This window comes from Sorex araneus, chromosome 10, assembly GCF_027595985.1.
Source record: "Sorex araneus isolate mSorAra2 chromosome 10, mSorAra2.pri, whole genome shotgun sequence".
NCBI classification, from domain to species: domain Eukaryota; kingdom Metazoa; phylum Chordata; class Mammalia; order Eulipotyphla; family Soricidae; genus Sorex; species Sorex araneus.
This window is the reverse complement of record NC_073311.1, coordinates 17,712,326-17,723,805: the sequence shown is the minus strand read 5'-3', so window position 1 is coordinate 17,723,805 and position 11,480 is coordinate 17,712,326. Positions and strand designations below refer to the sequence as shown.

At 44.5% G+C, this 11,480-nt stretch overlaps 1 protein-coding gene and 1 pseudogene across 15 annotated transcripts in view; both read left to right on the top strand.

The window, feature by feature from the left end:
- The first annotated feature begins 1,964 nt into the window (after nucleotides 1-1,964).
- On the top strand, nucleotides 1,965-2,052 carry LOC129399262 (U2 spliceosomal RNA; annotated as a pseudogene).
- A 1,535-nt stretch (nucleotides 2,053-3,587) lies between these two features.
- The window catches only part of KCNC2 (potassium voltage-gated channel subfamily C member 2), a 222,478-nt gene continuing 214,585 nt past the window's right edge, over nucleotides 3,588-11,480 (top strand). For 2 of the 15 annotated variants that reach the window (XM_055118012.1, XM_055118011.1), the window contains exons 1-2: nucleotides 3,589-4,064; nucleotides 5,379-6,102. In XM_055118012.1, the coding sequence (XP_054973987.1) occupies nucleotides 5,398-6,102 (705 nt within the window). In that variant the 5' untranslated portion in view covers nucleotides 3,589-4,064; nucleotides 5,379-5,397. Of the gene's footprint in view, nucleotides 4,065-4,643; nucleotides 4,871-5,378; nucleotides 6,103-11,480 lie in introns of those variants that run through there. The other 13 variants (XM_055118002.1, XM_055118004.1, XM_055118006.1 and 10 more) reach the window with 9 other exon arrangements.

The window sequence follows — 11,480 nt, the reverse complement described above, 5'->3', positions numbered from 1 at the left end:
ATTGTGTGTATGTGTGTCTGAGATATATGCCTCTCATATAAAACAGTTAAGACTTGTTCTCAAGGGTAGAGTTCAAACTGAGGGCAGAAACATACACAACTTTTGAAACCCAGGATTTTGAATTGATATAATGTCACTACCATTTTATTCTGTCGACCAAAGCAATTACAGAGCTAGTACACACTCAAGTGCAAGAGAAACAGACTTCATAGAAGAGTCTACAGTCGCCTTATAGACGGTCTCATTTAAAAGGAGGAATAGAAAGTTATAGCCATTTTGAAATCTAGTGGAGGAATTTTATTAATGCTTTTGTGAGTAATTTGCATTATTGTACTAACTTGAAGAGTTCATTTATTCAATTTTTAAACTTTTTCAAGCAACACATTTCAACAATCACAATGTAACTTCGTGAGATGAAGCCCTATTTCTGGCAGTGCTGTAGTGCTGTTTCTATAGCTTTCTATGATGCTAAGTCCAGGATCTAAAGGAGGCAGCTTTTCAAGGGCTTCTCTGTAAGGAGTAATGTCCATATGGCCTTTTAAATCCTCGTTCCACACAGACCAACAAAGGAGACCACAACTGTTATTTCTTACTTCGTTTTCCATTGCTATCATTCAAAGATTTGCTTTCTTTTTACTTTTATCTGTCTTTTACATCAAGATCAGTGAGTTTGTTAGCTGGAGGTGTTTTCTGTTCTCTCCTGTCTTATATAATGAAACTGGGATATTTTTCTTGGGGTCTTATATTGATTAAAATAAAAAAGACTGCCTTTTATTCATTGCTTCATCATCTCTCTTTTATTAGGTATAGCTCATGCTTTTTATTTTTCCACATTATTTCCAAACTTGCATGATATAATCTCTGATTTTACATCTATTCTGTAATGAATTACATAAAAAATTCAAATTCTAAAAGACACAATTTTGGTGTGATTATTTCTAGATGGCTCTTGTATAATCTTGGACTCAAGTGGATTCATTAGATCATTGTTTCCTTATTTTTCCTCCATAAGTCCTTTGCATCATTTTGTACCATTCCTTTAGGTTTCTCTATAGATCCTTCAAGCAACATTAATAGTATCAGATGAAAAGATTTTTTATTGAATTCTGCTATCAGTAAAATTATCTTTCAAGAAATTATGCAGGGGGCTGGAGTGATAGCACAGCGGGTAGGGCATTTGCCTTGCACGCGGCCGACCCGGGTTCAAATCCCAGCATCCCATATGGTCCCCTGAGCACCGCCAGGGTTGATTCCTGAGTGCATGAGCCAGGAGTGACCCCTGTGCATTGCTGGGTGTGACCCCCCCACCAAAAAAAAACAAAAAAAAAGAAATTATTCAGCTTAATATTATGTTCATTTAAATTAAAATATTAAAAGTGGTCATTAATGTAAAGAATTTGGTACATGGGAGCACCTTTCCCACCACCCCAAAACTAAAGAGGCTGAAGAGATAGTTCAGGAGTTAAGTTGCTTTTCTTGAATGTGCCTGACCCATGCTCTTCCCCAACACTGCATATTATCCCCTGAAAACCTCCAGGAGTGTTTCTTGAACATAGAGCAAGGAGGAAGCCCTAAGCAGCACCCCCAAGCCCCAAAACTCACCACCAAAGAATTTGAACACAGATCTCAGTAAAAGTGATCTAATATAGGGGGCTGGAGCTCTAGCACAGGGGGTAGGGTGTTTGCCTTGCACACGGCCGACCTGGGTTCGATTCCCAGCATCCCATATGGTCCCCTGAGCACCACCAGGAGTAATTCCTGAGTGCAGAGCCAAGAGTAATCCCTGTGCATCTCCAGGTGTGACCCAAAAAAGAAAAAAAAGAAGTGATGTAGTATAAATGATTTTGGTGCACTTCCTATTTGTAATTTATTTTAAATTAAACTTTATGCTTCTTTTTTCTATTGAATTTACCATTTTGCATGACATAAGATAATATATAGATAATATTAGAATTCATCAACATATTGCTTCTCGGCCTTTTGGCTAAGATCAAGTGTAGTAGAATTCATCAACATAAATAATTTGATTATAATTTTTCTTTGGAAATTTTTGCTACTTTAAAATGTAGTCTATTATTTATAGAATTGCCTTAGTAATTGATAAGAGTGTAAAAACTAGAATTATTACCTCAGTATTTAAATTTTTTTAAGTGTGAGTAAATCAGATTTATTTCTATAAACCTACATCCATAGGATTTTTTATGATCACTGCACTAAACTCTTATAGTACAGGTACACTTCCTATATGTTTCTGCACACCATATTTGATTGCAATAGTTTCTTAGGTATCTGTAATATTACAAAGTCCTTTCAGGTCTTTACTTAGTGTCCTAACAGTGTTTCACTTAATGAATTGCTTATATTTAATGTCCCACCTTTCTGTATTTTATATTATAAAACATTTTTTATTGAATAACTCTGATAACTCTTATCCTTTCAAAACATTTATATCAAATTTAATATCCTTTTTAAAAGATACACTCTCCACCATACTGTATGGTGTTTTCACTTACTCAGTGATCTTCAATCCTATCCAAATGACACGTCTTTTTTCTTTCTAGAAGTACTCGTGCCAAAGTAGAAACACAAGCTTTGTTAATGACATAGTCTGCTATGGGTTGTTTTCTACTAGGTCTCTACCCCCTTAAGAGGTAAACTTAGAATGTGACTTTAGAGTGAGATAGGATTTTTACCTCCTCTCAGAAGTGACTGAGTCAAAATGAGATGCAGTCATTAGTTATGGTGAATGCTAACAATTCTATTGTTTTTACACAAGTGCCAAATTTGGATTCAGAGAAAGACATGAATAAAGAGAAAATAGGGTAAGAAAAAAAGTTCTACAAAATAAGGTGGCCTGGACCAGATCATCCTCATAGCCTTCAGAAGGAACCAGCCCTCACTCTACCTTACTTTTGAACTTCTTGCTTTTCAGAATTTTAAGATGATACATTTCAGCTGCTAAGACAATCCAGTTTGTGATACCTATGACAGCTCTAGCAAAGGAAAAGACAAGGCATGTGAAATGTTTTAGAAAGGGAGAAACTGACTAATGAGATCATTGCTTTGGTACTTGGAAAGCAATCGCTCATCTCTCCAGCTTTTGATAAAGAGATGTGATTTTTTTTTTAACTTGCTGGAGCATTAGGTTTCTGGAATAAACTTTTAAAACTTGTTTTTATATAACCAGGATGTGGTGAGTGCAGACCTACATTTGAGGGAAAAAGAGCAAGCCAGAGCCATGTATAAGACAGGAGAAGCAAGACCCACTTGGCACCTGTAAGTCATCCTCCCTCTCCCCTCATTTGTTAGTAAGAGGGGGCGGAGGAGGGGGATTCAGGGCTCAGATTTTAGATTGTCTCACTTGTTGGTAGGGGTGGGGCTGCAGGCTGAGAAAGCCATGGGGTGGGATGTAAATAAGGCAGCTGGAAGCTCCGTGAGGGTGGGGACAGAGCTCCACGTTAGGAAAATATGTGAACCTGGTTGGTACAACAGAGCTTCCCCAAGACCCACCCACCCACCCACCCTCGCCTGAGCTCTGAGCTAGGCGGCGGCGGCTGGCGGCGTGTGGTGGTGGAGGGACAGCTCCAGCCGAGGCAGCGTGGGGAGGGGGAGAAAGACCATCTTTCGGTTGAAATCGGAGCCGGGTGACTTCACCTTGAAGCGGGGGAGCTCGGTGGACCTCAGCGGCCAGCTCCGCATCAGCCCCTGCCGGCCCGCCGGCCCCGCTCCCCGCGGGGTACTCGCGCGCCGGCTGGACCCGCCCCGAGCTCCATGGTTCGCCCAGCCCTGCGCGATGGGGACTCGGGGCGCGGAGGCTGGCGCGGGGCGAGCCCGCCGCGCACGGCATGAAGGCGGGGAGCGCGGCTGGCGGCGGGCGGGGGCTGGCTCGGCGACCCGGGCTCCCGGAGAAGCGGCCCAACCGCCTGAACCCCGAAAACGCCAACAAGTAGTTTCTCGTTGGAGAAGGGCGGATCGGTTGGGTGTCAGCATCCAACCCGGCTGCCCCGACAACCTCGTCCACTCGGAACCCAAGCAAGAACCACTTTTCTCTCGGTCTCGTTAAGGTATCTGGGCTGGGGAGGGGAAAGGGGGGTGATTCACGGGAAGGGCACGCTGACCCCGCGGGGTGGCATCGCGCCCTCCCCGCCCCAGCCGCGCCCCTCTCCCTCACTCCCTCTGCCCTCTGCATAAGGAGTATTAGAGGTGAAGCCCCCGGGGAGAGGTGGCGGGTGGCTGCAAGATTTTCCCGGGTGGCAGCCGGGATTTGCAGCTCAGGGACCCTGGGGGGTGTGCCTCCAGCAGTACCTCCCCACCCCCCAACCCCTGGCTCGCCCCTCCTAGAAAGCAACCCCCACCCCCTCCCAAGACGTTTGTTTTTCTTGGAAGGGGGTGGGGTAGGGTGGGATGCTTTGCTCACTTGGAGTCTCTAAGGGGGTGGGGGGAAAGATGCTAGTTAGTGGTTTCCTCTCCCAAGTAATAAGAATAATACTATTAACAACAATCACGCGAAAAGGAAATTCGAGCAGGAAATCAGTCTGCGGTCTCCTTGGTGAAAGGCAACAGCAGGGACATTTGTGCCTCCCCCCGCCGCCCCTCCCTCCCCCGACTTCTCCGTTTAGTCTTCTGCTCTGGGTGGCGAGGGAGGGAGTAGCGGGAACCGGGAACTGGGAGCGCAAAGGGCGCCCCCAGAGTGTCAGGGCGCCCCGAGCCGTCCAGCGTTGACCGAGGGTAGCGGACCTGGGTCGGGAGAGGGGATGTCCACTGCCCAGCCCCGGGTCTCTCACCTGACGTTGCTGCCAAGTTGGCCAAGCCGAGATAACTCCCAGCTTTAGGGAAGTGCCTAGTTAGGGGCCTGGGAGAGGGGTTCGAGGTGAGTGGAAAGAGAGAAGGACCCGGGGAGCGGCGGAGGACGGTGCTGGGGGACGGGAGAGGGGATGAGGAGGGCGTCTAGGAAGAGGGGTGTAGGGACAGGGGTGGGGGCTCCGGGAACTGGTTAGACTCGAGGGCAGAGCACAGAAGGTGCGAGAGCGGGGCAGCTCGGGTCCTGGAGGTCAGGGGAGCCTTGGGCTGCTCGCTCCTGACTTCCCTGCAGCCCTGGGCCCGGGGCGACGCTCCGGGCTGGGCCGGGCGGGGCGCTGACCTCTCGCGGCCGAGTGGGGTGGGGGTCGGGGGTCGTTGGTCTTCCCCTTGTGGCTCCGCCAGCCTCTGTGTATTGAGAGACTTGGTGTGTGTGTGTGTGTGTGTGTGTGTGTGTGTGTGTGTGTGTGTGTGTGTGTGTGTGTGTTGGGGGTGGGAGGATGCGAGTGGGGGGGGGGGGGTCACGATGCGCCTTGGCGAGCTCTTTTTAACTCGGTGCTCTGTGTTCGCCTCCTCTCCAGTCATGTCTGAGCCACAGAGATGGGCAAGATCGAGAACAACGAGAGGGTGATCCTCAATGTCGGGGGCACCCGGCACGAAACCTACCGCAGCACCCTCAAGACGCTGCCCGGCACGCGCCTGGCCCTGCTGGCCTCCTCCGAGCCCCAGGGCGACTGCTTGACGGCTGCGGGCGACCGGCTGCACGGGGGGTCGCCCCCGCCCCTGTCGCCGCCGCCGCCGCCGCCCCCGCTGTCCCCGGGCCCGGGCGGCTGCTTCGAGGGCGGCGCGGGGAACTGCAGCCCCCGCGGCGGCGGCGGCGGCGGCGGCAGCGGCGACCCCGTCGGGGGCGGCCGCGAGTTCTTCTTCGACCGGCACCCCGGAGTCTTCGCCTATGTGCTCAACTACTACCGCACCGGCAAGCTGCACTGCCCCGCCGACGTGTGCGGGCCGCTCTTCGAGGAGGAGCTGGCCTTCTGGGGCATCGACGAGACGGACGTGGAGCCGTGCTGCTGGATGACCTACCGGCAGCACCGCGACGCCGAGGAGGCCCTGGACATCTTCGAGACCCCCGACCTCATCGGCGGCGGCGACCCTGGCGACGACGAGGACCTGGCGGCCAAGAGGTTGGGCATCGAGGACGCTGCGGGCCTGGGGGGCCCCGACGGCAAGTCCGGCCGCTGGAGGAGGCTGCAGCCCCGCATGTGGGCCCTCTTCGAGGACCCCTATTCGTCCAGAGCCGCCAGGGTAAGGCCAGAACGCCCCCATCCCGCTCCCCAACCTTTCCCTTCTGCTCAGACTTCTCCCCCAGCTTTCCCTCCGTTTCCACTGGGTGGGGGTTGGAGAGGGTAACGGCTCTTCCAATCTGGTACAAGGGACATTTCAGCATCCCTCCCTACATCTTCCCCATCCAACCCCCCCCACCCCCCCACCACCACCACCGCGCACGCTGAATTTCCTGGACGCGAACATGTTTCCTGAAGGAGTCTTTAGGGCCTTCTCTTGTCTCTCTGCAAGGCTGTCTGGGAATTTGGTGCTGCTGAGATCTTGTTTTTTCCTCCGCTCCTGTACAAGCCTTTCCTCAACTTCTCCTTCAGCTCCGATGGCTCTTCAGGGCCTTCTGGCCATCATGACTTGACTTGACATTTTACCAAGGCCTGAACAGTCCTGCATGCAGGACTCACCCCGAGTTCAGCTCCAGTTAGGGATCTAATGCGAGGAGAGAGGAAGGGGAAGTATACTGATGGCAGGGGAAGGGATGGCGGTGGAAGAGGCAGTTGGGGAACATTTAGCAGGAGATTCACTTGCTGGGGCCTTTTCTCTTCCCAGGGAGATGCACTTTACCAGTGCCTCACTAGACCACTGTGGATTTGTGGAATCTGTTTCCTTTCCCTTGGTCCCCTTCTTCCAACTCTGTATATTACTGGTGGAAAGTGAATTAGTCCACTGGTGATACTAGTTTTGTCTGATTCTTTAAACTTGGAATAATTCTGATCCTGGTACACTTAACTTTACTCTTTTGATGGTGGTTGCTTCCTCAACTTGCCTTTTCATTTTCTGGCTTGAGGGAAAACTTAGATTTAAGCCTTGACACTCTTAATTACTTCTTCAGAATCCCATGAGCTACTATAAAAATAGCTATCATGGCTTCTACAATTTAAAGGAAATATATATATAAATAACTAAAAATTACATGGCATGTGAAGGGTTTAAAAAGATATGTGAAACTGGAGTGCTGTGTTTAATGTAGTAGAACTCTTGAGACAGTGTGTATCTGGATTGCTTCTGACAACCAGAAAAGATCCCACTTGGGAAGAAAATTCCAGCTTCACTTGGGCTTCGTCCTCATTATGTCTTCCTCTGAGTGTCAGAAGTCTCTGTGTTAGAGATGTTGTGCTGCTGTCTATCTACTAACTTGTCAAAACACTTGTTTTGGATAACACTCTACATACGCTGAGAATATGTTTTGATTTTAGTGTGAAATCGAATATGAAAGACAATTTGAAGCATTGCTTGTCTATCGGATATACTAGTTAAATGAATCTATAAATCCTAGTAGTCCATGTTCTCATATCAATGTAGAGTTAATCACTTCAACACAGAAATATTACTTTTAATATCACCCCATAAGTTCAGGAGTTGTTCAGAAGAAAACGCTCATTTATTCAAATTAAATCAGACTCCCAACAAATCTGTGATTTACATCATTCTCTTCTTTTACTCTTTTATTCACTCATTCATTCACTAATTCTTTTTTTCTCTTTTGTTTCTTCCTTACTCTTTCCTTTATTTGATAGATTTAAGCCAAGTTCCACAATGGTTGTTGTACTTGGTGACTAAAAGATGAACCTGGATTTGTTTATAGTCTCATCATGTGATTCCACCCACCCTCCCAGGTCTGATGTTATAAAAAACACAGGACATTTTGTTTTCTTTCCATTGGCTATATAATACATTTTCTTGTAGGCCAAATTGCATAGTAAAAACATTAAGAAAGTTTTATTTTTTATGCAAATATATTCAATTATCAGATAAAGCATCTGCCTTGAACCTGAACAAATTATTTTTAAACTATTACTAAAATTTCATTGTAATATAATATTAAGATTTGACCTGCATCCATTTTTGATGAGGAAAGGACATAGATAGACTTGAGATCAACACAAGGTCAAAGAGCCAATAGAAAAAGAATCAGCTGAGAATCCAATCTTAGACCAGGAAATTTCTTTGAGGTCACCTCTTAAAAACCTTTTGTTTTGTAAATGAGGGGAAAACAAAACATCCTACTCCTCAAAACAAAATGAAAAACAAAACCAAAAAATAATAACCCCAGTGGATTGAAAATGTGAAGAACCCAGTGGATTGCAAATATCAAGGTCATAATAGCAAATTAATAGCAGAGCCAAAAATGTGCTTGAGGTCTCATGACAAACTTCCCAGATCCTTTCCATCACAACCACTGATTATAACAATCTCAGATTTATGATACCCCTGCAGATTATGTTGCTCTTGTAGGATAACATTTCCCCACTTGAATGTATTAGGGAAAACTATATGAGATTTAATGCAGCAATCATTGGAATTCTAACTTTGAAAGGTCGTGTATAACTTTTTAAATGTATGTAATTCCAGGACTTTGCCTAGTAGGATGTAGATTTTAAAAAATTAACCCTGCTTTACCCAACATTTAAGTAAAAGGCTGGGATTCAAATTAGCTTCTTAAAATGAACTCTGAATTTTCCATTTTAATTGACCAGTCAATATGTTTTCTTTCTTTTAAATTAGCTAACATGTGTAAGACTTCTGGGAATTCTCTTTTCAAATCACTTGGGGAAGTCCAATAATCAGAAATCACCATTCTAATCAAATGTGATTTAATGTTTTTATATGTAACCTTTCAAGTTTAGATGGTGGCTTGATGTAATGCTATATGATTAGTTGATTGATGTATGGAATTACACTGGAAGATCCCAGGATGAAATTATATTTTGCATGGATATGCAACTAGGAGATAGAAATCAGTTTTAAAATGGTTTGCTTCAGCTGTGGTCTAACTGCCACATGTCTCATTCTTTTTTTTTATATATGATAATTTTTTTTTAACTTTTCAAAATTTTATTGAATAACCGTGAGATAGTTACAAGCTTTCATGTTTGGGTTACAATCTCACAATTATCAAACTCCCATCCCTCTACCAGTACACATTCCCCACCAACAATATCCCGGGTATACCCCCCCCTTTCCCACCCTCTCCCTGCCTCTAAGGCAGACAATATTCCCCATACTCTCTCTCTATTTTGGGGCATTATAGACAAGTCTCATTATTAATAGGAGTGAAAAAGTTAACTTTTAAAAGCATTGTTTTTATTCTACATTAGTTTATCTTTTATTTTTATGCTTGTGCGGAATAATTTTAACTGCCTGAATTACTTTTCCAATTTATCACACCTGCTTCATCATTTTCTTTATCTTCTTCACCAATATTGGGATGCTAGACTCAATTATATAAAAAATTTATATATTTTCGTGTATTCAAATATGTGTGTACTATTATTATACTCACTTTGGTGATCTAAATTGGTCACAAAAAAGACTGATAGGAATTGAATAATTAGAAGAATTTTGCGATATTGTATTTTTTCCTTTTGTGTTGGTTGATGTTTCCCTTCCTATGTTACTTTTAATTTCACTGTCATAGTGACTGTTATTCCATTGCTCATCGCTTTGCTTGAGCGGGCACCAGTAATGTCTCCATTGTGAGACTTCTTGTTACTGTTTTTGGCATATCAAATACACCATGGATAGCTTGCCAGGCTCTGCCCTGCGGGTAAGATACTCTCGGTAGCTTGCTGGGCTCTCCGAAAGGGGAGGAGGAATTGAACCCAGGTGGACTGCCTGCAAGGCGAATGCCCTACCCAGTGTGCTATTGCTCCAGCCCAGTTTTAATTTATTTGTTCAAATTATTTGATTGTTCAAATTAACCTGGCATGTAAGTTTACATTTAATGTTTAGTGAATTCTCAGCCTTAAGAGTAATAGTCAATTGTCTGGAAATAGCTCAAGTGGTATGTGTAAAACCCTGAATTTTATCCCTACAACCAATCACCACAACCACTAGCCCAGCTACTTGGGAACATAGCACCATAGACTGAAAACTGTCAAACGTAACGTGCTGCCCTCATCCCCACCACCTTGCCAGCACCTCTGAATGAGATCTGTAAAAATTATATTCAAAATACAAATTTATATTAAGAAGAGCTGGATAGGGCGTTTGCCTTGCATGTGGACGACCCAGGTTCGATTCTTCCATCCCTCTTGGAGAGCCTGGCAAGCTACTGAGAGTATCTCTCCCCCACAGCAGAGCCTGGCAGCTACCTGTGGCGTATTCAATATGCCAAAAACAGTGATACCAAGTCTCACAATGGAGATGTTACTGGTGCCTGCTCGAGCAAATCGATGAACAACGGGGACGGGCACCACTGTGAGACCACCAGAAGTGACCTCTGAGTGCAGAGCCAGAAGTAAATCCTGAACCTTATGTGACTCCAAAACAAAAACAAAAAAAGAAGGGATTATTAATTTGATGTGATTGAGTCATATTTACAAATGGTGAAAAAGGAAGTGTGTATAGATGTATTTGTAAAAGTGTTTTATTTACAAATTAATATTCAAATTTAGGAAACAATGAAGGTAATATGAGCTTTTATTCTGAGGATAGTGTATTATAAGTGAGTTGGCAGGCACCAGGCAGACATAGAACTTAAAGATGTTTTAGAAGATAAAAATATATAAAAGAAAAATATAAAAATCAAAACAATCTATTTGTTCCCAAGTTTGGAGAACTGAGAGCAGTTGCACTCTTTTCTTCTTTTGGATTAAAAAAGTTTTTTTGTTTTTTTAAATTTTTTTCCTTTTGAGTCCCACTCAACTGTGTTTAGATCTTACTCCTGCCTCTCTGCTCAGGAATCACTCCTGGTGGGTTTGGAGGAACTCACAGGGTGCCAAGGATTGAACCCAAGTCAACAGTGTGTTGGACAATTACCCACTGTGCTATCTCTCTAGCCCCTTCACTTATTCATTTATTTAATTTTTAAGGGAGGAACGTGATTGAACTAGTTTCTGTTTCATACTGTAACTCTTGGTAGCATGTAGCTATACCTATCTATATCTTTAATATTTGAATAGCCCTTTTTTTTAGTTAAAAAAACACTTTGCAAAAAATAAAAAATATCCATAGAACCATATTTTAAATGTTGCCATTTTGGTGTTAGGCAGATCATTTTATTTATGTTTTCCTGACTTTTATAAAGACGCCATATATGTAGATCATCCTGAATCATACATAGGTTGTGATTGCTGAATCTTGAAGATATTTACTTTGTTAGCATTTTATTTATTTATTATTGGGGAGAGGGGTTGCTCCCAAGCAGTGAACAGGGTGGGGACCATTCCTGGATGAGTTGGTCTGGTGTGTCAACTTTAGGCCTGAAGATGCAGAGTTGCTTGGGCCCTGAAGTGTCAGAAACTGCCCTTGGGCCCTCTATGGCTATACCCACCTCATGATGCTCAGGGCTGATGGGAATCCAACTGAATCAGGTGGTTTACAAGTACCCATACCTCAGTGCT